Source organism: Ictalurus furcatus, chromosome 5 (genome assembly GCF_023375685.1).
Source record: "Ictalurus furcatus strain D&B chromosome 5, Billie_1.0, whole genome shotgun sequence".
Lineage (NCBI taxonomy): Eukaryota > Metazoa > Chordata > Actinopteri > Siluriformes > Ictaluridae > Ictalurus > Ictalurus furcatus.
The window spans coordinates 3164346-3192110 of record NC_071259.1 but is presented as its reverse complement, the minus strand read 5'-3'; the positions used below and the strand labels follow the sequence as shown (position 1 = coordinate 3192110).

Below are 27765 nucleotides of genomic sequence, written 5' to 3'. Positions count from 1 at the left end.
GAATGCAAAAGTCTGCGAAAGAAGTGCGAAAGTCTGAGACAGGAAAGTCTGAGACAGGAATGCAAAAGTCTGAGACAGGAATGCAGAAGTCTGAGAAAGAAGTGTGAAAGTCTGAGACAGGAATGCAGAAGTCTGAGAAAGAAGTGCGAAAGTCTGAGAAAGAAGTGTGAAAGTCTGAGACAGGAATGCAGAAATCTGAAAAAGAAGTGCGAAAGTCTGAGAAAGAAGTGTGAAAGTCTGAGACAGGAATGCAAAAGTCTGAAAAAGAAGTGTGAAAGTCTGAGAAAGAAGTGCGAAAGTCAGAGACAGGAATGCAGAAATCTGAGAAAGAAGTGCGAAAGTCTGAGACAGGAATGCAAAATTCTGAGACAGGAATGCAAAAGTCTGAGAAAAAAGTACGAAAGTCTGAGACAGGAATGCAAAAGTCTGAGAAAGAAGTGCGAAAGTCTGAGACAGGAATGCAAATGTCTGAGACAGAAGTCGAAAAGTCTGAGAAAGAAATGCGAAAGTCTAACATAGAAGTTGAAAAGTAAAAGTCTGCTCTAATGTATTAACCCTTGTGTGTCCTTATGGACATTTTTCATTTTTGTTTTTTTTAAATCATTTTGTCTGTGTTGATGCAAACAGCATACATTTTTGCAAAAGGTGTGTATTTTTATTGGAATTTTAATATTTCATAAATCTATTTTAAACTAGGTACACAAAATAGTTACACTCAGGACTTTAAGGATAAAAATGTCCCCACTGACACCCATTTAGTCTGCAATATTTAATCCCCGTGATGTTTAAGAATAAATTATTTTGTTCACAAGGTTTCAAAACATGGAATTTTTTATTTTTTTTTAATTCCTGAAACGTGTAGTATTTTCTCAGGTTTAGCCTCTGGGGAAAATACATGCTTTTCCTTTTTACTGATTGTGTGTGTGTGTGTGTGTGTGTGTGTGTGTGTGTGTGTGTGTGTGTGTGTGTGGATGTCATAGTTGCGATTTGTATGCGTGGACTGAACATTTTATGTGTGCGTGAACAGATTGAAATTAAGAAATGATCCGACCCCATGTATACGAGCCAAAGAAGATTCCTGAGCTTTGAAGATTTCGGTGTTCTGTAAAGAAACCGGTGTTTAAAGGGTTAAAATCCTGAAAATGAATGAACGTTTGGTAATTATGATCAGAACTGATGCTGGTAAAAAAATAATAATAATAATAATAATAAAAAACAAATCGACGTTAGTGAAAGTGGAAAAATAAAATAAAAAATTAATAATAAAAAAAAATTAATTATATGAATATATAACATTTTTATGACGGTTTTAGCACCTGGACATTTTTGTCCTCTACGGACCCATGTGTGTACCTTTTTGAACTGCCACACACGGGTTAAAAACAATATTCATACACTACTTTATCCCAGTAGCTCGAACCAGACTTTTCAACTTTCTACACTTTTACATTACCGTCCTCGAGCCCTATCGATTAACAGATGGCCCGGGCTGCACCCGTGGAATATCTTCACAGCGCCTTCTCTGCTTATTTTGATATAATTACGAGCAGAGCTTTATGAGAGAGCTGGAGATGGCGTACAGGGGATAAAGTGGTGTGTCAGCAGCCGCTTGTCTCTTTAGCCGTGTTTAAGAGCTGCTGATGGCCTAATGGTCTTACAGGAACCTGTTCCTGTACCACTCAGACCTACTTCCTGCTCGCTGCCAGCACTTCTGCTGATACCGGTCATAAAGGCAGAATTTGAAGGAACACTCCGTAACAGTAGTAGTAAGGTTGTAATTGTTAGCATTAGAGCAGCTGATGTACTGACATCATTCCGATGGTCCATCGGGGTCAGGTTTATGTAAAGGAGAGGCTTCCATTTAATGAGGGGGGACAATGATGATGAAGCTCAATATTGAGGAAATCGATAGACTTTCCGAGGGCTATCTCTGAGGCAGCTCGAGAGAGAGTGATATAGAGAGAGACAGAGAGAGAGAGAGAGAGTGATAGTGGGAGAGACAGCTTTTGATTTCACCTTCACTTAAAGCTGCCATTACGGCTGTATTGATCTTTTTATCTAACTGTACTGTTCTAGCACTCAAGGACTCCCCCCATCTCTTTCTCTCTCTCTCTCTCTCTCTCTCTCACTCTCTTATTCTTCATCATCTTTCGCATCATTTTCTCACTTTATCTCTTATATTTATCGTCACGCTTTTAGATGACATTTCACCAGACCTTTATGTCTGTCCCATTACACAGGATAAATCAGCTGGTTTTTGGTGGAATTTACCTTTCAAATGCCTTTGAGTTTGTTTACCACCTGTGTGTTTGTGCCATGACGTTGACAGAAGTGCAAAAGTCTGAAAGACACATATATAAATATATATATCCAGGAATGCATGTCAAAAAGAAACGAGGAGGGAAACATGAAAGCAAGGATTTTTGGTAGTGAATGCGTGGGAGGACTTCGCAACGGGACAGCAGGGTATACATACAGAAACGAATCAAGGGATGAACGCAGAACAGGTGCACACATTGGGTAACAGACCAATGACAAGACAGGGGCGGAGACAGGACCAAAACAATAGCCCTATCTGGACAGGATTCAATTTAAATGGGGTCCAGGGGTAATTTCCTATTTTGCAGGAGCTCACCTGGGACTTTATTATTACTGTCCGGATTAGCCTCGGTGGTGTTTTTCTCCGTCCTCCTCTGAGAAAATTACAGACCGAATTCCTCCCCCAGTCCAAAGACATACGTTGTAGGCTGATTGGCATTTCCAAATTGTAAGTAGTGTGTGAATGCATGTGTGATTATTGGCATCCCATCCAGGGTGTCCTACTCCTTGTGCCCCGAGTTCCCCGTGATGAGCCCCAGGCTCCAGGCTCATAAGCGGTATGGAAAATGGATGGATGGATGCTCATGTCCTTGATTTTCTATGCAGTTGCCTCACGTTTTCAAAATAAAGATGTACGACTGCTGCTACTTGCTGAATTTAGTCTCGTAGCACGCATATCATTGACCCCCCACTCAGATATTAACCATTTCCCGAGACGCCAAAAAACGAAAAATGGATGCTTCTGGAGGCTGATTCTTTGTGATTATTGTTTCCTTGTATTTGTAAATTGTTGCTGAGGACTTTGATTCGGCCCACACTGAAAGAATAGCCAGCGTCCCTTCTCTGCTCCAGCACCTCTTCGAACGCTTGGACACCATGATGTGAACGGAGCGTGATCATATGACCGTATGATCCAATCCAAATAGGCCTAAAGGCATGGGGAGAAACTTCAACAAAACCCACATGGAGTACAAGGGATAAGTCGTATACGGTGTCATCGCAGATGATTGACGCGTTGGTCTTCCTGGAATCGGCGCTTATGCAGATTAATTCCTGATAAATGTTTCACTAATTGCTAAGTGCATGTTTGAAAGGGGGTTGTTATCTTCTCATTTAGGATTTTTGCAGCGATCTCTTTCCTCCGGCCTGTGGTGTTCGTCGACGGTTCAGACCAGCAGACGCAGCTGTTGTTTTTAGAGGGATTACTCACTGTCTCCGGTTTTCCCACAGAGGCCGAGTCCTGCATCGTGTTATTCGAGTCGATATGATGAAAGACGTGAGAGGGAGAGGGGGGGCAGGGGGACAATGCAGACGAGTTGTATGGGTCGACCAAGATCAAGGCTGGGGGAGAACCAGAGGGAAGGGGAGGGTGTCCCTGGAATCTGATCCCCCTCACTCAGGCTCGATTTGGGAATGTGACTTTCCTTCATGTCCCCAAACAGAGTGAAAGAGAGAGATAGAGAGAGAGGGGGAGAGGTTGTGGTAAGGCCCCAAGGGTCGGACAAAAAGAGCGAGCCAGTCTGATAATGTGTTAAGGGCGGTTTGCGAGACAAAAACAACAACAGCAACAAAAAAAGCAAGGGATGGATGGAAGAAAGGACGGAATGGGCAGACGAAAGAGAAGACAAGGGAAAGCAGTAGAACAGAGGATGGACAGAGAGGTGAGGGAAAACAGCAACAGGACCAAGAGGTCGACACTGAAGAATTTCCAAAAGAGGCGGGGGAGAAAGAGCGTGAAGTGCAGTACGGGTTGAAAGGAGAGACAGAAGCTTCGTAACTGCTGACAGGGTAGAAAGAGAAGAGGAGTGCGCCTAACCTGATGGGAGAGCCCGACGGAGGAGGAGGAGGAGAAGTCAAGCTACGTTCGTCCGTCCATTATCTCTCCCTCATACCTCATTTGAAAGTTCAGCAGCAGCCCTCACAGGAAGGAGGCGTTTATCAGGGTTATCCCGTGCCAGATCTTGAACAAACACCAAAGCAACACTGTGGGGAGCAATAATCCGGATCGTACTTCTGTGGATCTACGCCTGGACGCCGACGTCTTCACCTCAGAGAGTCGCGGCACTGATTTGAAGATCTTCTTGTTCGTCTGGAGGATGCAGGGAGTTTTGGCTGAGTTCAAAAAAATAAATGGACGAATAGGAGGCTGACGAAGGACTCGATTTCGTAATCTGCAGCGATTTCGCTCAGATCGATCAACAGAGCCTCTGTAGTATGGGAAGTTTGTGAATACGTGGAGTGTGATACAGGACAGAGTGCGGTGTGGTTACATGATTTATATCGGGATTAACACGCCACCAGGTGATCAACTCAATACTCCAGAAATGTTCCTCTAATTACTCATATTACGATGACGTTTAACAAAGGTCAATATTTCGAGTCTGTCAGCTGACCAAGCTCGCTTAATCCAGGTCCTTATTTCTTTCTTCCCTCCAGCTGTTTCAACCGTCTTGTGAAAGTTCTTATCGAAAGCTACGTGTTTTTGGAGACCAGTGGCAGCGGGATCGCACATCAGTCAGTGGCACGGTTTAAAAAGACTCTGTTGTTGACACTTGCGAATAACATCCACGGCGCATGATGGCTTTTGCACGTCTGGACTGTGTAAAAGCGCAGCAATCCGCGCCTTTATTTATGCGCGCCTGCTCTCGGGAGGAATGACCTAACATGGAAGCGCTGACTTCTCCACTCATCACCAAAATAAATGAGGCCGGAGAGGACGCGTCGGTTTTTTTTTTTCCTTTCTCCTTCTTCTCTTCTCGTGCGCACGTCTGCTCAAACGGCTGACGTTTTCTCATAAATATCTCTCACTTCCTCTGTTTTCGTCCCGTTCGACCAAATGAAACTCTTTTTAAACTGAGGCAATCTGAGCGCTTCAGCGCCAAGTATCATGGCCCTTGCTGGTACGCACTAGCTCCATTCCTTCCTTTTCAGCCAAAGCCGTCCTCTCACAAAGAGGGCCTGTAAAATCCTCTCAGTCATGAGTATCCAGGGTATGGAACTGTTTGCCATAGCAGTGGTCATTATTCTCTTCGTGGCCGTCCTTAAGCAGTTTGGCATCCTGGAGCCCATGTCTCTGGAAGGTAAGGAGCACAGCTGGAGCCGTACATCACACTCGAAGGCAGGCGTTGACTTGATCGAGTGCCGGCGTGTGTGTTTATGACAGCGAGGCACTCGGATAATTTCACATTACACTTTGCAGGTGTGACAGAGGAATTTGTAGTGGCTCAGATGGCAAATAAGGGATGAAATAGAGGCCGAGGCTCGCCGTGACAAATGAGGTTGTCCTGAATGTTAATAATATGCAGAAATATTGCTCTTTAGTTGTTAATATTATCAATTATAATAGTAATAGTCTTTATTTTAATTGTTTGGAGTTCCATTTACAATTCCTCAAGGCTGATTTGAGTTGCCTTCCTTTCCTCGCCACTGAGATTCAATTACGCAACCAGTCAGATTCCCACTGCGTCTCGATTCTTCGATTATGTTCTAGCAAGGGTGTCCCTCGGGTACGGCAGCTGCCCCACCTTTGTACCGCCAGCAGCACCAAAATGATATCTGATAATTTGCTATGGAGCAGCACGTTTCACGTTCAACGAAGTGTATCATAGCATCGTTCATTCACTGTGCATCGAAAAGAAGAAAATGTGTTAGAAATGTTATTGCGCAATATCCCTCGGGGGGGAACCTGTAAAGCTTTACGTACTGCAGAAGCCTGACATGGACGTTTGAAAGCTAAGAACCTTTCAGTCTTTGAAGCTTTGGATGGGTAATGGTGCTAGCATCCTAAAACGTTTCTACCCGGGAGCTTTTGTGAATGGGAAGTCGTCCATTGTAGGGTTTCTACGTAGAGCATTTAAAGGTTCCTCCGAGAGATACAGAGATATACAGGTTTGTCACCTGGTCAACAAATCTACCATGTTTTCTTCTGTAGTTTGTCGGTTGTTCAAACAATCAACAAACTGTAGTTGAGGCCACTTCTACACAAGGGTTCTTGGATATATCGGGTTTCTGCTTCGAACCCTTTCTGATAGAGAAACACTCTGGTCTAAGGGTTTCTCCAGTGGGACAGCCAGAGAACCCTTAAGGATTCTAAACAATTGTAACGTAATGACTGCTCATTCTGAGATACCGAAGGAAAAGAAGACATTATAATGATGCAAATAAATGGGAAAGTTTGCGTGTTGTGATATTATATTCGCGTATAAGAGACCGTTAGAGTTTAGTTCAAAAGTTTACGTCCTACATCCTGGACAACGGCAAAAAATCTATAGAATAATAATACATTTAATAATAATAATAAGAAGAAGAAATGAAACAGAAGAAAGAAGTCAAAGCTGTGCCATGACTGTTGGTCTGTAGAATCGATGTGAGTGTGACATCTGTTAGAATAGATACAGACAGGTGACAGATTAAAGGAAAACATTTTTTATGTCTGTTACGCTGTTAGGGTTTTTCTTCTCAGATGATTTGGCTTCCTTAGTGTGAAGTGTAAAGTACAAATCAGTCCAGAGTTCTTCCGACTGGATCTCCTTCATCCTACGATGATGAAACCTTTCTATCCCGATCGGACGTGGTCTCCTCCAGGATGACTCCGCCCCCATCCCCACAGGGCACGAAGGCTGACTGATGAGGATGAAAATGGTGTAAATCACCATTAATAAATATACGATCACCAGATCGGAACCACTTTGACCTCCTCTCTCCGACACCACCATGAGAACACCAGCTGAGGCCAAATCTTTTATGAGAACCGTGTTCATCTCTAGTACTAGTACAGTTTCAGAGACTTGTAGAACGGATGCCACGCATGCGTCGAAGCTGTTCTGGTGGCTTGGGTTGGCCTGACGCCTTCCTAACACACGGTATATTGGGTTCTGTTTTAATATGCCATCTCGGAATACATAATTTGGCATGCGAGGTGAAGGAACGTAACCTAAGGAAACCTAACACTAAACTGATTTTGTTCTAAGGGTAGGGGGTAGGGTGAGATGATTAAATAAAATATAATATCATGATTCTCAAAGGTATTTCTGAGAGACATGATATGTATCATAATATATACTATAGGTTTGCTTACAAACTGACAGCAATACATTTGTGTTGCATAAATAAAAGTAAAAAAAAAAATCATAATATATTTGCTGCTTCCAGTCAGGATGTAATCATTTAAAAATAATAATTATCATTTTTATTAATTTTTTTAATATCTTATGAAAACATATTTGTTACATAAACGATCGCGGCATTGTCATCATATCGTCATATTATCCAGCCCTATCTGAGGGTGCACAAACTTTTGCACTCCCCTGTCAGGGATTTTTTTTTTTAAATTTTGGACAGATTTCACACAATACACTGATCATTTAATAGGTTATGGATATACACTGTTGTGTACTCGACTGCTGCTCGGTGCTGAGCGTGTTTATACCCGGCCCACGAGGAGTATAAGGTGAAAGGTCAGATGTGTTTGTTTGTCTGCGTGTCTCTAGCCTTCGGGACGCGCTGCCTTGCTAACGCTATGCGCTATTCATAGCACTGCGGTGTAACGTGGACGTTCCGGCGTTAGAGTTATTAGGGGTTTATTATCGTACGCGTCCATATTAAATATCAGAGTGCATTTAGTCTTTATAAAGTCTCCGCGAGAGTCTCCGAGCCAAACATTATTAGCACGCTCGAAACACCCGAGCGTCTCCACCCACCGTCCGCCTGAGCTGCTTTCCCCGTAGCGTTTCGCCTCTCCCTTTTCTCGAGCCCAAAAACAAGTCTAGCATTACTCTTCATCCATTATGCATGTAGTATTGAGTGGGCTTATTTTACCGCCTCCTTAATACGGGGTTTCAGAAGGACACTGTCCGTTCCTCAAAATACCCACACGCACGCACGCACGCACGCACGCACGCACACACACACACGCTCGCACACGTACACGCCGTCCCATCCTTAACCACACCCATAAAAACATTTCACACTCCCCTAAAGCCTTAACGTTTCCGATACTCCAGTCCCTTAGTGGGTATCCACAGCCTGTAATCATCCCAAAAACTGATCGATCCATCTGCAGTGTGTTGCTCTTAGGGCTCCCACTCACTCCCTCCATAATGGGAGCACGGGTTCTCACGTTTCATACACAAGTGCTCCTGTTGGAACGCTGCTGATGAAAGTTTGGGGGGGGGGGGGGCGCGTTTATGAACACAGCACTGAATCATCACTGAATAACAATTTGTATGGTATAACCTTTATAATAGAGTTCCTATCTATGGATTAAAGTGTGTGTGTGTGTGTGTGTGTAAAGTAATGTGGTCACTGAGATCCCCAGACGTTTGACGGGAGGAAAAGTACCTGGATTAAAAAAACAAAGGTCAAGGGTATACATCATATAAAAGCGCGTTTACGTATACGTCATGGTTTAGAATCGTCGTCGGAAATGCCGATGCGGTTTACGTCTACGTCCTTCGTTTGGCAGCACCACCGCTCTGAGATTCCCGCCGTTCCTCACGCGACCCTGACCGACCCACGCGTCTCTTCCGATTCGGACACGCCGTTACTTCCTGGTCGGAAATAAGTACCAGGGTTACGAACAACAGTTATATTAAGGATCGTATATAATACTTACGCTAAACAAACGCGCTATTTTTTTCTTCCCTTCATTATTTACGAGGAAAGACATTTGATGATTGATGGGCGTCATTGCTTGAATATATTTTGGAAGAAAGTGACACGCCCTCCGTGATGGTGCTGCGGAAACGACCGTATTTGAGTAATGGTGCGTGTTGTGTAGCTTTACTGTTAGAATTACTCTAATTAGAGCTCATTAAAGGTACTTGAATCATTTTCAAGGTACGCTACGACGTTAGAGATACAAACAACAGGCGCAAAAGATGTCCGCTTGAAGGTACCACCCGACTGACAACATCTGAAAGGTACAGCTTAGTGCTTTTTGTTGTTGTTGTTGTTGTAAAGACAGAGACAGGAAGACGGGTAAACGCAGGTCCTGTATTGCTTTTGAAAACAGACTTGTCCTGTCGTTGTAACGTAATTAATCTCCCCCGGACGATGTGTTTTAAACACGTTATTATTATTATTATTATTATTATTAGCGTGAGGTGTTTATTTCCAAGGCAGGGGTTTGTACGTGATGCGCTTGACACTGTAGTGTTTTCTGATTATTTCAACGTAATTACTATGACGTCATTGTCCAGAACATCGTCGTATTGTATCGAGCGTAGTTTCTCCACTAGAGGGAAGACACGGCTCTGGTTTCGGGATCCTTGCGGCTCGGGCTTGTCAGACTGACCCGAGAGGTGAAAAGTCTTTCATCTCGGGGATCGGATTTACAATGGAAGTCATTAACAGGGAAGGATAAGTGGTGATTAGAGGAGATAAAGAGACAGATTTAAGACATAAATGCTGTAAGTACACGTCAATATGAAATCTAATATTTCCTGCTGTAAGATTACATTCAACCAAATACAGGATTATTAAACCTAGACATTTAAAAAAAAATAAAAATAAAAATACGTTCATGCTCAAAGTTTTCTTTTTGGTTCTTTTTTTTTTCTTTTCTTAAATTTAGCCGAAATGATCTGCCAATAGAACGAGGCTTGACCTTTCAAGCTTGAAATGTTTGAAAAGGTCTCGAGATAATCCTTTTAGAATGGGATTATTTTATTGCTTAATCTTATCACAGGAAATACTCGATGAATGCTACGTTTTGCTGCCGTTTTTCGAATCGGGGCTTGTCAAGTTCGGCACACAGGATCTGAACTGTGAAAGTGAAAGGTTTGACGATACACTCTAGATTCCTCTCCGCCCTTCCGACAAGGCGTTTTTTTTAAGCGTCCGAAACGTCAAAGCCGTGTTTCGGGAAAAGCGAACCGTTCCTTTTCTGACACGCTGATACAGACGCCGATTAAACAAGCCCTCTTATACACCTCAGTTAACTGATCGATTGCTTCCTGGCCGGGTTCAGACGTCGACCCGATAACCTGCTAAAGCAAATATGGAGACGTGAAAAAATAATAATAATAATTTTTAAAAAAAAGTCAGAATGTCCTTGAGTGCGTTTGTATTGAAGTGGAGCGAGAGACAGTGAACGCCTTGTCTTTTTATTTGGACTTTTCCGACGCTCTTAGTCACAATCCATACCCGGAGTCAATGCACAGACGAACACGCTTAATGGAGAGAGATCTATATTCCTGACTGACACAACACACACACACACACACACACACACACACACGTCTCATTCCTGCAGCCAGTCAGGTATTTAGACACACACACACACACTTTCTGTTTTATTACAGTTTTATAAATAGTGTGTCGCAGATTTAACACAGCAGCGAATAAAGACAAATATTCAGCAAGGTGCATCTGAAGGGTAAAGCGGTTCAGAATTCTACATTTAAAAACTATTATACATTTAATAAAGATTGTATGACAAATACAGAGAACCCGTTGACCTAAAGAACCCTCGACGAACTCGTGTGCGAGTGCCTAATTAGCTTGATCAATATATCCTCCTTTGGCAGTTTTTTTTTTTCCCACTATAGTCACGGACATTTCTCGGTTCACTGTTCTAAGAGTAAACTCTTAGTAAAGGTTCCTTTGGATAGTTAAGAGTTCTAATGGTGACCTTTCTGTGTATATATACGGAGCGCCCTCCACTAATATTGGCGACCCTCATATGGTAAATATGAGCAAAGAAGGCTGTGAAAAAATTGTTTTTATTGTTTAACCTTTTGATCTTTTGTTTAAAAACTACTCTGCTCTCATGGATATGAAACAGCACACGAGTTTATCTGCACAAGTATAAAACACAACTTTTATGTGTGCAACAATTATTGGCAACCTTTTAGTCAATACTTTGTGCTACCTGTCTTTGCCAAGATAACAGCTCGGAGTCTTCTCCTATAACGCCTGATGAGGTTGGAGAAGACATGGCGAGGGATCTGAGACCGTTCCGCCATACAGAAGCTCTCCAGATCTTTCAAAGTTCAAGGTTCATGCTGGTGGACTCTCCTCTTCAGTTCACCCCACAGGTTTTCTATGGGGTTCAGGTCTGGGGACTGGGATGGTCATGGCAGGACCTTGATGTTGTGGTCAGTAAACCATTTCTGTGTTGATTTTGATGATGTTTTGGATCATCGTCCCGCTGGAAGATCCGACCACGACCCATTTGAAGCTTTCTGTCAGAGGCAGTCAGGTTTTCATTTAATATCTGTTGATATTTGATAGAGTCCATGATGCCGTGTATCCTAACAAAATGTCCAGGTCCTCTGGCAGAAAAACAGCCCAAAACATTAAAGATCCCCCTCCATATTTAACCGTGGACATGAGGTACTTCTCCATATGGCTACCTCTCTGTGTGCTCCAAAACCACCTCTGGTGTTTATTACCAAAAAGCTCTATTCTGGTTTCATCTGACCGTAGAACCCGATCCCATTTGAAGTTCCAGTAGTGTCTGGCACACTGAAGACGCTCGAGTTTGTTTTTGGATGAGAGTAGAGGCTTTTTTCTTGAAACCCTTCCAAACAGCTTGTGGTGATGTAGGTGACTTCAGATTGTAGTTTTGGAGACTTTCTGACCCCAAGATGCGACTAACATCTGCAATTCTCCAGCTGTGATCCTTGGACATTTTTTATCCACTCGAACCGTCTTCTTCACAGTGCGTTGAGACGATATAGACACGCGTCCAATTCCAGGTCGATTCATGAGTCAACATTTCCAGTTGACTGCAACTTCTTAATTATTGCCCTGATGGTGGAAATGCGCATTTTCAACGCTTGTGCTATTTTCTTATAGCCACGCCCCATTTTGTGAAGCTCTACAACCTTTTTCCGCACATCACAGCGATATTCCTCACTCTTACCCATTGTTATGAATGACTAAGGGAATTTGTTACCTCATATTTATACCCTTGTTCCTAGTCACCCAGGTGTACTAAAAAATGTAACATATGAATGGGAATATACTTCAAATATATTTTTCTCACATGAATTCATAGCGGTGTCAATAATTGTTACACACATATATTTAACAAAGGTTTTTTTTTTTTTTGGATAAACCTGTGTTGTGTTTGCAATTGTTTGATATCCATGACAGCAGATCAAAAGGTTAAACAATAAAGACAATAAAAAATTTTCACAGCCTTCTTTGCTCATATTTACCATATAAGGGTGCCAATATTAGTGGAGGGCACTATATATATATATATATATAGTGTATAATATACTAAATATATGAGCTAGAAGTTCAGCATGTATGATTTTGTGTGTAATTGGGACAGTTTGTCTCCTGGGTGTTTGTCATAAAACTGTACTTTGAGCGGCCTCTGTGGATTTCTCAGTGAAAGGTTAATTAGATCGCAGAAAGGAAAGAAGATTGAAGGAGGGAAAAGACGAGAGAGAGGAAGCCGACGGCTCACACCTGGATCTTGACTTGACGTTACTTTGGATTACTCAGGAAAGCACGCTTGTCATTTTTAAAGTGTTTTAACTGGATTTCGTTGCGTCACGTTTTTTTTTTTTTTCCCTTTTTCCTTCTCTTTAGTTAGATCTCTTTAGTCGCATCGTTTTTAAAAGGAAGAAATAGAAGAAAAAAAAATCAGCTTTTTTTTTTCTGGTGTACAGGATTAATATTTTTCAAACTGAGAATGACGTGGACACTCGGTGTGTAGATGCCGTGAGAGGAAGACTCGAAATAGGCGATTTGTTGGGGTTTTTTTTTTTTTTTTTGCTTTTTTTTTTTTTTTTTGAGAGAGAGAGAGAGAGAACTGAAAGTTGAAGGTGTATAAACGGAGGATGAGTGTGAGATGGGAGACGGAGGGACTGCAGACTGTGGGTATCGTCTGCCTGGTGTTCATGTTCCTCAAACTCATGCACTTACTTGGACTTATAGACATCACCGAGACAGGTGAGAGACAGACGGACAGACAGACGGAAAGAGAGACAGATCAGTGTCGGTTTTATAACGTCCTCACCTCGGTTTGCTGTATATGTGTGGTTTATGCAAAAAAAAAAAAAAAAAAAAATGTTTGACTTGACTCTTCTCTTCTTTTTTTTTTCCTTTTTCACTCTCTTCTTTTCTCTACTATCCAATCATATCCCTCTCTCCCTCACTCGCTTTCTGTCGTCTGTGTGTGAAGACGGTGAGCATAAGCACGGTGAAAACCGACCCGGCCGTTTCTTCTGTTCACTTTTTTCCTCCTCTGTCTCGCTGTTGTGTCGTGGACTTTGTGTGGTCTCTGTGTTTTGGTGTCTCGGTGCTTTTTTTTTTTTTTTTTTTTTTAAACTGTGTGATTGGTTCCTGTTTATCTGTTTCCTGTGCGCTAAAGATCCTTTTCTCTGCTTTTTATGAGCACAATCCAGCCTGTTAGAGCGTGGGGGAAAAAAACACCACAACAACAATAGACTGCGGTTTAACATTCCTGCTCCAGGTTAATGTAGATAACATGTAAAGAGAAGCTTCTAGGGACCGGTTTAGCATCGTGCGCGCTGACGTTCTAAATCATCAAACACGCTTAGGGTTCTGTTTATTTGACGTTTCTTCGATCTCCAGAGGGCGTCTACTTTTTAAAGAAGGAACCATTTTTACATTGAACCTTCAGCGGTTTCTCCAGAAGGACAAGCCAAAGCGCCCTTAAGGCTTCTAGATTTAAAACAAAACAAAACAAAACTTGCATATAACTATATGAATCATTTCTAATATTCTACTCTATATTCAGTCTTTAGGCCACGCCTCCCACCTCAGATGCTTACCCGAGTTCAAGATGGCTGCCGGGACTGTTTTTGTTTTTTCGCGACACTGTTTTAGCAAGTGTGCACGATGCTAATCCGGACGCTGTAAGCATCCGTTCACGTTTAGCTACGCAAAAATAATCCTCCAATCCTTTTGTTTTTTTTTAAATGCTATTTTATTTTCATGTTAGCCAATCACACAGAACAAGGCTTCTCTTTCGTCCAAATTTGTCCCAGGCTCTCTCTTTCTCTCTGTCTTTATTCTTCTTCCACTACAGTGCTAACACTTTCTCGATCTCGCTCCCTCCTTCCCTCCATCGTTCCCTCCGCCCTCGCTCCCATCGCACGTTCGCTACATCCTGTCCGTTTAACCTGCATCCCATTTCCTCACCCCTTCCCTCCGTCCCTCTCTGTCTCACTCTCTGCCCCTCTTCTCCTGTCTTCCGTCGCTCTTTTTCTCCCGTAGACAGCAGCGACAGCGACTTGGAGCTGGCCACCGTCAGGCACCAACCCGAGGGCCTGGAGCAGCTGCAGGCTCAGACCAAGTTCACCCGCAAGGAGCTGCAGTCGCTCTACAGGGGCTTCAAAAACGTGAGAACCTGCTGAGCACTGACTGGGCTCGCTAGCCTTGCTGTTAGTCAGTAAACAGTTCATTATCATGATCTATACTGTAAAAGCTTAAAGGGATAGTTCACCCAAAAATGAACATTCTGTCATTATTTACTCCCCCTCATGTTGTTCCAAAACTGTACGACTTTCTTTCTTCTGTGGAACATAAAAGCAGATATTTTGAGAAATGTCTCAGTGGGGTTTTTTTTTTTTTTTTTAATCCATAAAATGGAAGTCAATGGGCACCAAAACTGTTTGGTTACCAACATTCTTCAAAATATCTTCTTTTGTGTTCCGCAGAAGAAAGAAATGCGTACAGGTTTGGAACGACATGAGGGTGAGTAAATGATGGCAGAATTTTCATTTTTTGATCAACTATCCCTTTAATATTAGTACGTGCCTTTGGAAACGAGGGCAAGGACGACAAAGGTCAAGACAAAATGGCTTCCAAAGCAGGAAGTCAGAGTGACGTCGTGTCGAAGTGCTCGACTGACTTCCTCGACAGCATTTGAGATACACCGCACCCTCGGAGAATCTAAACAAATATTTAGCTATTTATCTAGCTAGCTAAATAATGAAGAGCGGCGAAGAGATCAAGGAGAACTTTTTACTCAGTCTTACTGACGGAATGGTGTTCTCGACCAGTCTACGATAACGATATATCAAGCGGAATACTGTATTCCAGGAGCGAAGAGCCCGAAACGCTTCCGCAAAGTGTCTGCGACGTAACCGCGACCTCGTACAAACTCCACCTTCTTCAGAACGGATAAACGCCGATCGTTTTTTCCCCTCATCCAAGCAGTTCGCAAAAAGTGGGCGGAAAGATGTGGAACCAAAAACACATCAACGAGTCATGTTTACTTTTAACAAGCTATTACTGTAGAGCAAGCCCCGCCCTTCGGGGGTCTGGGACATCTGCGGTCCGAGAGAGGTTTTTAATTAGATGAGCGTGAAGATTCGCACAAATGTGAATCGTTAAAACTTTACATTTGTTGTTTTCATGGAAGTGATGCGGCGGAGGGGGGGGTGGGGTAGGGGGGTTGGGGGGTGTCGGGGGGGGGCAAGGTTCAGATCTAAAATCTAGGTCTAAACTTGAGGTCAAACACAAAGCTACAGACCTGAGACACAGCATTAAATCATCTGAAACATGATGTGAGCAGAGATTTAGGACAGCGGGAAGTGCGGGTGCTGTGGGTTTAATTAGACCTTTAATGAGTCCTTCTCTTCTCTTTCCATTTCAGGAATGCCCGAGTGGCCTGGTCGATGAGGAAACTTTCAAGACCATCTACTCTCAGTTTTTTCCCCAAGGAGGTAAAAAAAAAAAAGGACCTCGTTTTCTTTTTTTCTTTTTCTTTTCTTTTCTTGTCACATACATAAAAACGAAGATTTCACACGCCGTACTCGCCCCGTGCGTTTACTTTCCTTCCCTAGATGCCACCACGTACGCTCACTTCCTGTTTAACGCTTTCGATCTGGACAGAAATGGCTCCATTCGCTTTGAGGTAAGCGCCATGCAAGCGGAAATGTCTTCGATATGGGCAAATGTTTCTAATTATGAGATGATTCTAGATCGAGTATAAGATTACTCAGCCTGTTAGATGGCCATTTACTCGTTTCAGGCTTTAGGTTTTCTTAGTCTATTGGCAGATAATAATTTCGCTTCTTTCGAGAAATAAATGCTTAAAATGAAGAAAAATGATTAGAACATGACTAATTGCATCGCGCTGGAAATGAGTAAAAATGTCTAGAAATAGATTTATTAATAATAGTATATTTTAGTTTAATGTAATCCTGTAAAATGACACTTTTGTAACAGTAAATTTGTCTATATTCCAGATTTCACTTGCTAAGATGCCATTTTTTATTTTATTTCTGTTGAGGATTATGTGATTGGTCTGATTGATATATATAATATATAATAGAACTGATGCGGTTGTATTTATATATAATAGAACTACTGTATGTGACCTATCCGGTATGTTTCTATTTGATTGATGGTTGTGTTTCATAGCAAGACATTATGATTTGTCTGGGGGTTTTTTTTTCGTTGTCTATAGTAAGTCTGACGTTTTATAGCTGGTCCTTGTCAGAGCAGTTTACACCTGTTGAATTCTCAATTCTGATTGGTCAGCAGCTCTGACCAAGTTGTTCTGGCTACAAGGCAAATCACAGGTTTATATCAGTGCGCTTGTTCTGATTATCACGTACGCGCCTCTCAGCGCATATCGCAGCTCACGGCGCGTACTTCCGTACTCGTTTACGTTGCCACGTGTGTTTTTGTTTTGGTTCGTGTCTCGTCTCGTCTCGTGTCTTGTCAATGGTCGTCCGCCTCGTGTGTCATGACTACTCTCGCCTGTTTTCACTTTGCCCTTTGATTAGTCTGAGTATTTAAGCCCTCGTGTTTCTTTGTTCGTTGCGAAGTATATACGCTCTGTGTCTTTTGTGTCAGTCGATACCAAGCCGTTGATTATTGTTTGTCTTTCTGGTTTTTTATCTAGCTTCTGGTTTTCTTGTTTTGCTCTTGCCTAGTCTAGTTCACGTTGTTTGTTTATTGTATTGTATTGTAGTGTAGTATGTAGTATTGTATTGTAGTACAGTAGTTAGTATTGTATTGTAGTATAGTATGTAGTATTACAGTATAGTATATCGTATTGTATTGTAGTATAGATTGTAGTATTGCAGTATACTGTAGTATGTAGTATTGTATTGTAGTACAGCATTTAGTATTGTATTGTAGTATAGATTGTAGTATTGATGTATATGTAGTATTGTATTGTATTGCACTATAGTATGTAGTATTGTATTGTAGTATAGTATGTAGTATTGTATTGTAGTATAGTATGTAGTATTGTATTGTAGTATAGTATGTAGTATTGTAGTGTAGTATGTAGTATTGTATTGCAGTATAGTATGTAGTATTGGATTGTAGTATACTTTGTAGTATTGTAATATAGTATGTAGTATTGGATTGCAGTATAGATTGTAGTATTGATGTATATGTAGTATTGTATTGTATTGCACTATAGTATGTAGTATTGTATTGTAGTATAGTATGTAGTATTGTATTGTAGTATAGTATGTAGTATTGTATTGTAGTATAGTATGTAGTATTGTAGTGTAGTATGTAGTATTGTATTGTAGTATAGTATGTAGTATTGGATTGTAGTATACTTTGTAGTATTGTAATATAGTATGTAGTATTGGATTGCAGTATAGATTGTAGTATTGATGTATATGTAGTATTGTATTGTATTGCACTATAGTATGTAGTATTGTATTGTAGTATAGTATGTAGTATTGTATTGTAGTATAGTATGTAGTATTGTATTGTAGTATAGTATGTAGTATTGTAGTGTAGTATGTAGTATTGTATTGTAGTATAGTATGTAGTATTGGATTGTAGTATAGTATGTAGTATTGTATTGTAGTATAGTATGTAGTATTGTAGTGTAGTATGTAGTATTGTATTGTAGTATAGTATGTAGTATTGTAGTATAGTATGTAGTATTGTATTGTAGTATAGTATGTAGTATTGTATTGTAGTATAGTATGTAGTATTGTAGTGTAGTATGTAGTATTGTATTGTAGTATAGTATGTAGTATTGTATTGTAGTATAGTATGTAGTATTGTAGTGTAGTATGTAGTATTGTATTGCAGTATAGTATGTAGTATTGGATTGTAGTATAGTTTGTAGTATTGTAATATAGTATGTAGTATTGTATTGCAGTATAGATTGTAGTATTGTAGTGTAGTATGTAGTATTGTATTGTAGTATTGATTGTAGTATTGCAGTATAGTATGTAGTATTGAATTGTAGTGTAGTATGTAGTATTGTATTGCAGTATAGTATGTAGTATTGGATTGTAGTATACTTTGTAGTATTGTAATATAGTATGTAGTATTGTATTGTAGTATACTATGCAGTATTATAGTATAGTATGTAGTATTGTAGTATAGTATATAGTATTGTATTGTAGTATAGAAGGTTGTATTGTATTGTAGTATACTATGCAGTATTATAGTATAGTATGTAGTATTGTAGTATACTATGCAGTATTGTAGTATAGTATGTAGTATTGTAGTATAGTATATAGTATTGTATTGTAGTATAGAAGGTTGTATTGTATTATAGTATAGTATATAGTATTGTATTGTAGTATAGAAGGTTGTATTGTATTGTAGTGTAGTATATAGTATTGTATTGTAGTATAGAAGGTTGTATTGTATTGTAGTATAGTATATAGTATTGTATTATAGTATAGTATTGTATTGTAGTATAGAAGGTTGTATTGTATTGTAGTATAGAAGGTTGTATTGTATTGTAGTATAGAAGGTTGTATTGTATTGTAGTATAGAAGGTTGTATTGTATTATAGTATAGTATTGTATTGTAGTATAGAAGGTTGTATTGTATTGTAGTATAGAAGGTTGTATTGTATTGTAGTATAGAAGGTTGTATTGTATTGTAGTATACTACTTAGTATTGTAGTATAGTATGTAGTATTTTATTGTATTGTATTTTATACTCAGATTCTCAAATATGATTGGTCAGTAGGTGTGCATTATTTTTATATAACAGCACAGGTAGCTCTGGCTGTAACGATATTAATATTAATATGCATTGTAATTATTATTGATGTTACATACGCTCGTTCTAATGCATTATCGTTTCTCATAGACAGGGACTTGTACGGCGGACGCTCCACATAATCTGAGCCTAATAATAAAGGGTTTTAAAAATGTGTTGCTGCTTAACAGAGTAATTCTCATAATCGTTGATGTGGCGAAGTTTTTTGTTAGGAGATGTTTATTTAACGTTTATAGAAGAAGTCAGCACTCTCGGTCTCAGTTACGTTTATTGTAGTCTTTGGCCAGTGTGCTGTCCTGTACTTTGTGTGACAATGCACCAAAAAGAATTCCTTGTAAACCTTGTATTCGGCGTATAAAAAACTGTCTCTGATTCTGATTTAGGATTTTGTGATCGGTCTTTCCGTGCTCCTGAGAGGCTCCGTCACAGAGAAACTGAACTGGGCCTTCAACCTTTACGACATCAACAAAGATGGCTACATCACCAAAGAGGTATCTTAATGTTATTTAGTGTTATTAATCCTATTTACACACTATTTTAACGCTATTTTGAGTTTGAATCCCATTCGGTAGAGAAGAAAAACTCTATTTTAGTTTTTTTTTTCCTAATAAGGTGTGGACAGTACTTGAGTAGTTGTACTTGGTTACTGTACTTAAGTATTAGTTTGGTGTAGTTATACTTTACTTGAGTATTATTGAACTGGAATATGTGTACTCTTACAGCGTCCTCCACTAATATTGGCACCCTTATATGCTAAATATGAGCAAAGCAGGCTGTGAGAAATTGTCACAAAAATACTCTGCGGTCATGGATATCAAACAATTTCAAACACAACACAGGTTTATAAAAAAATATCTTTGTTAAATATAGGTGTGGAACAATTATTGGCACCCTTTTAGTCAACACTTTGTGCTGTCTCTCTTTGCCAAGATAGCAGCTCTGAGTCTTCTCCTATAACGCCTGATGAGGTTGGAGAAGACATGGCGAGGGATCTGAGACCGTTCCTACGTACGGAATCTCTCCAGATCCTTCAAATTTCGAGGTTTACGCTGGCAGACTCTCCTCTTCAGTTCACCACACAGGTTTTCTATGGGTTCAGGTCAGGGGACTGGGATGGCCATGGCAGGGCCTTGATTTTGTGGTCATTGGTTTCATCTGACCGTAGAACCCGATCCCATTTGAAGTTCCAGTAGTGTCTGGCACACTGAAGACGCTCGAGTTTGTTTTTGGATGAGAGTAGAGGCTTTTTTCTTGAAACCCTTCCAAACAGCTTGTGGTGATGTAGGTGACTTCAGATTGTAGTTTTGGAGACTTTCTGACCCCAAGACGCAACTAACATCTGCAATTCTCCAGCTGTGATCCTTGGAGATTTTTTATCCACTCGAACCGTCCTCTTCACAGTGCGTTGAGACGATATAGACACGCGTCCAATTCCAGGTCGATTCATAACATCTCCAGTTGACTGGAACTTCTTCATTATTGCCCTGATGGTGGAAATGCGCATTTTCAATGTTTTTACTATTTCCTTATAGCCACGCCCCATTTTGTGAAGCTCAACAACCTTTTGCCGCACATCACAGCGATATTCCTCGCATTGTTATGAATGAATAAGGAAATTTGGCCTGTGTGTTACCTCATATTTATACCCCTGTGAAACAGGAAGTCATGGTTGAACAATTTCCTGTTCCTAGTCACCCAGGTGTACAAAAAAATGTAAAACATCAACGGGAATATACTTCAAATATATTTTTCTCATATGAATTCATAGGGGTGCCAATAATTGTTGCACACCTATATTTATTTAACAACAATATTTTTTTTATAAACCTGTGCTGTGTTTGCAGTTGTTTGATATCCAAGACAGCAGAGTATTTTTGTGAATTTATTTTAAAGAAAAGTTCAAAAGGTTAAACAATAAAGACACATTTTTCACAGCATACTTTGCTCATATTTACCATATAAGGGTGCCAATATTAGTGGAGGGCGCTGTATTAAAAACTGCAACTTTGTATGTCAAGTTCAGATGTGTTAAGACTAATTAATCGTTCATTTATTCATTCGTTTATTTGACAGAAAATGCACATTTTTTGTAGTTTTCTCACGTCCGCCATGGCATTAGACTCTGTGGTGCTCGCTGGATCAGAGAGTTACAGCATCATCTGCTGGACAGAATACAATACAGCCGCGTGTGCGTGTGTGTGTGTGTGTGTGTGTGTGTGTGCAGGAAATGCTGCTGATCATGAAGTCTATCTATGATATGATGGGCAGATACACTTACCCCAGCGTACGAGACGAAGCGCCGTCTGAACATGTGGAGAAGTTCTTTCAGGTACACACACACACACACACACACACACACACACATTTCCCCCCCTAGTAAAACACCACAGTGCTCCTCTGATCCTGTCACTGATTTCCGCAGAAAATGGACAGAAATCAAGACGGCGTAGTGACGATCGAGGAGTTCATCGAGACGTGTCAGAAGGTATTTACTTTCATTTGCACTCACTAAGGAAAAAACATACCTCAGTATAATGATCAACACACGATAGAAGAATAATCGACTGTTACGGAAATTGTTTCATTTTGAAAAACGACATTTTCCTGCTTTATTTGAAAATATCGTCAGTACACTGCCGTTCCCTTCCGCCTGTGGAATGGAAATCGACTCATCGGACAATTTTCAGTCAGTATAAAGAAATGAATTATTTTATCGCAGCAAGTCTGTTATAGAGAATGGGACCGTGACGTCAGCCGAAGTGAGCAACGCAAGGCATTGTGGGATTTTAGGACACTGAAGCTGCGGTTTTTTGTTTTTAATTCAGATTTACACCAACTGTAGATCTAAATCCTAGTAACGCAAATATCCAAATAATTCCATAGTCTCGGCTAGGGGGCGTGGCCTACAGTTTAAACTAATAGTTTAACAGTTTTACTTATTACTTAATAATAATAATAATATTAATAATAATAATAACAACTTTGCCTTGGGTCAGGCCGCATCACACCTTCCTGTCCTTGATTATTTTCATATAACAGCACAACCCTCAGTGCTTTATTTCTTTTTACTTGCCTATCTTATGAAATAATGTCTATAAACGTACTTTGTTAGTTAACGCAGTGATTCACTAAAGAAGCAACTCGTCGACCAGAACCAGGAAGTAAAGATGGGGGGAAAAAAACTGCACCTTTTTATTTTTGTCTGATCTTTTCCTTTAATCTTTGTCTTGTCTGTGTTGCAGGATGAAAACATCATGAGCTCCATGCAACTCTTCGAGAATGTGATATAGAGATATAAACCAGGCCGCTCGCTACAGATACAACAAACTCCTGGGGGAAAAAAAAAAAAAACACTCTTCCATTATCCGAATCTCCTCACACGAAGCCGGGAGATCAGCGTCTGGCACTCCAACTTGATAGAGACAACACGCAGGGGTAAAGAGGGCTGGGGAAGGGGGAAAGGAGGGGTGGGTGGTGGGGGTGGGTTTATTACTGCACAGCACAAAGTATATGAGGAAAAAAACAGAAGAGGAATGCAGAAGAATTCACGGGGGCGGGGGGGGGGAGGGGGGAGTGAATGGATTTTCTGGATTGAATAAGATGAGATCTTCATTTTCGTCTTTAAGCTTCCTGCTCCAGAAACGAACAGATCGTATGGATTATCCTGTAGATTTCACCGACATCACGGTTCCTCCAGCGACCACCGGGGGCACCAAAGACTCAAAGAAGCACAAGGGTGGGAGGGAGGGAGGGATGAGATGGGATGGGATGGATAAAATCACCAAAAATATATATATATATATATATCGAACTTAAGCATGCTTATCCAAAACGACGTGTGATTTTCATGGTTTGCCTGCACTGAGAATGACAAAGTTGTACATTTCCTTCTTTTTGTTTTGTGGGCCAGTAGATTTCTCCCAGAGACGACACACACTACAGGACTCGTTTGTATAGCGTGACGTAGCGTAACTTATTAACTTATTTCTGCTCGAATCTTTATTGCACTGATCATCAACAAGGCCACGGTTTGGCTTTCTTCTTCTGAATTTTAACGTTTTTTTTTCTTTTTTTTTTAAAGTGTGTCCTGTAATGATATAGTGATTGATTCGGATTCAGTTCAGGGTGTGAGGGTGTGGCGGTATCGTGAGAAGAAAGACTTTACCTTCTTCACGCAATTGAGTTAGACTTCGAATCCACACATGCAGCGATGTAAATGTGTTCATATTATTTATTCTGTTTATTTGATAACGAATATTATGATGAATAAAGAATGCACTACTCACAGCGTTATGATGTTTTCTGAAAAATCATAATCTTAAAAACTTGACTATTTGCTTCAACAGAGCTTCAGCTTTCTATAAGTATATTCCTATGCATTATGGCAGGGGTGATTAATCTTTTCTGGAAAGAGCCAATGTAGGTGCAGTGCAGCTTTTTATTCCAGTCAGACTTGGCACCCACACCGGCTCTTTCCGGATACGATTGGACAGCCCTGGATTATGGCATGGCAAATAACAGCCAATCAAAGTTCAGATCTTGCTAAAATCTTTCAAATAAAAATATCTTAAACTAGGTTGGAAAAAAGATTTTGAATATTTCACTGACTTGAGTTTTTTTTTGGCCCACTCAACTAAAAAGAATTGTTCACTGATCCATTCACTGATTCGTTTGATGATTCATTCAGTAGCTAAAAAGGTTTGTTTACTGTTTATTTATTCATTCACTGATTTGGTTACTGATCCATCCAATGATCCATCATTGATCCGTTCATCGGTCCATGACTGATTTGTTTGCTGTTTCCTCCAGTAGCTAAAAAGCTTCGTTTGCTGATTTGTTCACTGTTTCCTTCAATTATTTGTTCACTGAATTGTTCACTGATCCATTCACTGGTTCATTCACCGACTCATTTACTGATCCATTCATTGATTCATTCACTGATCCATTCATTGATTCATTCACCGATCCGTTCGCTGATTCATTCACTGATCCATCACTAATTTATTCACTGATTCCTTCAGTAGATTTAATTACTGATTTGCTTAATGATTCATTTACTGATCCAATCACTGATTCATTCACTGAATTGTTTACTGATTCATTCACTGATACATTCACTTATCCGTCACTGATTCATTCACTGATTCCTTAAGTAGCTAAAAAAAAGATTTGATTACTGATATGGTTAACGATTCATTCATTGATTCCTTCAGTAGCTAAAAAAGATTTGATTACTGACTTTCCTATGATTAATTTACTGATCCATTCACTGATTCATTCACTGAATTGTTTACTGATTCATTCACTGATCCATTCACTTATCCGTCACTGATTCATTCACTGATTCCTTCAGTAGCTAAAAAAAGATTTGATTACTGATATGGTTAACGATTCATTCATTGATTCCTTCAGTAGCTAAAAAAGATTTGATTACTGATTTTCCTATGATTAATTTACTGATCCATTCACTGATTCGTTCACTGGATTGTTTACTGATTCCTTCACTGATCCATTCACTTATCTGTCACTGATTCATTCACTGGTTCCTTCAGTAGCTAACAAAGGTTTGATTACTGATTCGGTTAAAGATTCATTCACTGATTTGCTTACTGATTCGTTCACTGATCCACTCACTGATTGACTTACTGATTCATTCACTTATCCGTCACCGATTCATTCACCGATTCCTTCAGTAGCTAAAAAAGACTCGATTACAGATTCGATTAACGATTCCTTCGCTGATTCATTCACTGATTTGTTTACTGATTCATTCACTGATTCACTCACTACTTCATTCACTTATCCATCACTGATTCACTGAAGCACTTCCACTTTCCCCACTTTTCTTTGTTAGCTAGAGTATTGTAAACCTAGCTAACCACTGCTTCTTTCTTTGTGTCATTTTACAACATTCTTGCATCTTCATATTTAGACCGAATCTTTTTCACACTCGGCAACACCGCTGCCCCTTCTGCTGTAGTCATGACCGCTTAGATATTAGATACAGTAGACCATGCAGTGAGTCACAATCCCACATTTACAGATTGTGCTTAGTGTGTAGTGTATAGTTCTCATTCTGCACATACTCATTACATCACGCAGACATTACCAGCACTGCTTTTGAAGTAGTATCGCGCCGTGTAATTATAAGGCTGCCGTGTTTAGGGTGTTTGAGTGCTTCATATCGACAACCACAGTTTTGCTGATGCACCGGTGCTGTTGTGCCGAGCCTGTGTGTTTACCGTAGCCGGAGCATTTAACCCCACCTTGTTTGTCTTTTTTTCTCCGTCTCACTCAGCACTTCTCTTCGTTTCCACATGTTCCTCGGCTCCTCTCCGTCCTATCTTCATCTCCCTTACAGGTCAACAGAGGATACAGCTGCTCGGAGGACGAGACGTCACGGCTCTCACAATTCACTGCAGGGTCAAATAAATCCTCGTGCTATGAGTTACATCAATATGTGTGGGGATTTGATTAGAAAATAAAGAATTACGATCCAAAATTGTTGCAAAAGAGGGGACATCTTGACGGGTGACGAATAAAAAAATGTGATTGTTCGAAAATTGCCATGGTGTAAGAGGAATAAAACACTTTTTTTTTTCATTCTTCACCTGTAAATCTGCTCTTTTGTGCAATTTGACTGAGACTAAAGAGGGTTGTAAACCGGGATACACACGTCACTCCGTCATTCAGAATCAGAATAATGGACTGCTATTTCCAGCTCTTGTATCATTTCCTGTGCACATTCACTCACTGGTGCATGCCCCGAAGGCTGGGTTATTGCTTTTTATGTGATATTAATCTATCCACACACACACACACACACACACACATCTGGTTAAATAACAAGCTTTAATATAATATGTAAAGACGTTATGCGTGTGTCCTCATTTCCGTCATGACTAACCTGCTCGTTCTCGTCGTACCGCTTTAAGGTCGTGACGTCACATCACTGCTGCTGACATCAGAACAGAACAGAGCCAGAGGGTTTCAATTACAGTTAGTGACTCTTTCTTTAAAAGGGAACACCGTTCAGAACTGCTCATGATGTCCTGAAACACACACACACACACACACACACACACACACACACACATACACACACATACACATACACCGAGAAACACAGATACACACACACACACACACACACAGAGAGAAACACAGATACACACACACACACACACACACACACACACACAGATACACACACAGAAACACAGATACACACACACACATACACAGAGAAACACAGATGAACACACACAGAAACACAGACACACACAGATACACACACATACACACAGAAACACAGACACACACAGATACACACACACACATACACAGAGAAACACAGATGAACACACACAGAAACACAGACACACACAGATACACACACACACATACACAGAGAAATACAGATACACACACACACAGAAACACAGATACACACACAGAGAAATACAGATACACACACACATACACAGTAACACACACACAGAAACACAGACACATACACACAGAAACACAGGGAGAGAGAGAGAGACACACACACAGATACACACACAGACAGACAGACACAAACACAGACATGCACACAGACACACAGAGACACAAACACACACACACACACGACTAGATTTTGAAGTGAGGATCTGGATAAGTCGCTTTCATGAGGTTTTAGTAATTATGTAGGAATAATAATGTTTAAAGTTACACTATATATTATATTTAAGATAGAAGAACATATTTCTCTGTTCCACGGATGTTACACGGTGTGTGGATGCATTCAGTCCAGACACCTCACCATTACTCCTGACATTAGTACAGGTCGATATAAAAACTAAATGGAAAACATATTCAAAATATTTATTTAAAATAATGATCTTATTCTACCACAGCAACAACAACAACACACACACACACAAAAACAACCTTCTTGATCCTTTTCCGTTTTATAAATATAATTATTGTTGTTATTATGCAGCAATAACAGTAATATACAATGGTTGTATAATTGAAATGTTTTTTGTAACATATATCGTGACGACATTGTTCCTATTACTCAAGTTGCATAGCAACCAGACAACTTGCGTAAAGCATTGGCATCCAATACACCGCGGGTCACGTGACTCTCGTTACATAGCCTGGACCTAGACTGCATACGTAACCTTGTTCTCTTAGGTAATGACGCAGTGACGTGATGCGGACGCTAGGTGGGAGTATAGAGGCTAAAAACCAAAAACGAAACAAAAAAAAAACCGTTAATATACACAACGAACGCATACATGTACGTGCATACTACAGCGGAAGATAATGTACTTGACATCAAATTTAGCGCCAGTTACATTAAAGCGCTAGTTTCGACAGCGCATTATTTATTATGCAACGGATTAACGGATAATCAGAAGAGTCGACTGTCTCTTTAAGGATTCTATCGCACGCGGTGGCTTTCAGAGCAACCTGATTGGTTAACGCTCTCCCTACGCAGGTAGAGCAGTGGGCGGGACCCAG

General features: G+C 40.3%; 1 protein-coding gene and 1 long non-coding RNA gene across 8 annotated transcripts; one reads left to right on the top strand and one right to left on the bottom strand.

Annotated features, from left to right (window-relative positions):
* The first annotated feature begins 1980 nt into the window (after window positions 1-1980).
* Window positions 1981-22614, top strand: kcnip3a (Kv channel interacting protein 3a, calsenilin). Of its 5 annotated transcripts, none has more exons than XM_053624209.1 (8): window positions 1981-4620; window positions 4756-5399; window positions 13463-14645; window positions 15905-16165; window positions 19635-19742; window positions 21476-21580; window positions 21674-21736; window positions 22494-22614. In XM_053624209.1, the coding sequence occupies exons 3-8, from the start codon at window positions 14223-14225 to the stop codon at window positions 22539-22541; spliced, it is 1008 nt and encodes a 335-aa protein (XP_053480184.1). In that variant the 5' UTR covers window positions 1981-4620; window positions 4756-5399; window positions 13463-14222; the 3' UTR covers window positions 22542-22614. The 5 variants fall into 5 exon arrangements, with proteins under 5 accessions (XP_053480184.1, XP_053480187.1, XP_053480185.1 ...); XM_053624212.1 differs by having other exon boundaries at window positions 1981-5399; window positions 14521-14645; window positions 15905-15974; window positions 16095-16165; XM_053624210.1 differs by having other exon boundaries at window positions 1981-5399; window positions 15905-15974; window positions 16095-16165.
* LOC128607400 (uncharacterized) lies at window positions 20064-27596 on the bottom strand. Of its 3 annotated transcripts, none has more exons than XR_008385860.1 (5): window positions 26159-27596; window positions 25863-26053; window positions 22440-25667; window positions 21530-21759; window positions 20064-21410 (listed from the first exon to the last, which is right to left on the bottom strand). It is a non-coding gene; the product is annotated as an uncharacterized LOC128607400 (long non-coding RNA). The 3 variants fall into 3 exon arrangements; XR_008385859.1 differs by lacking the exon at window positions 20064-21410 and having other exon boundaries at window positions 21418-21759; window positions 26159-27094; window positions 27187-27596; XR_008385858.1 differs by lacking the exon at window positions 20064-21410 and having other exon boundaries at window positions 21418-21759.
* Between the last annotated feature and the right edge of the window lie 169 nt (window positions 27597-27765).

Excerpts from the sequence above, each read along its gene's own strand:
- kcnip3a (XM_053624209.1), top strand. The coding sequence starts at position 14,223 with ATGCTATTTTATTTTCATGTTAGCCAATCACACAGAACAAGGCTTCTC. Across the intron at positions 14,646-15,904 it reads TCTACAGGGGCTTCAAAAAC|GAATGCCCGAGTGGCCTGGT; the intron begins GTGAGAACCTGC and ends TTTCCATTTCAG. Across the intron at positions 21,737-22,493 it reads TCATCGAGACGTGTCAGAAG|GATGAAAACATCATGAGCTC; the intron begins GTATTTACTTTC and ends TCTGTGTTGCAG.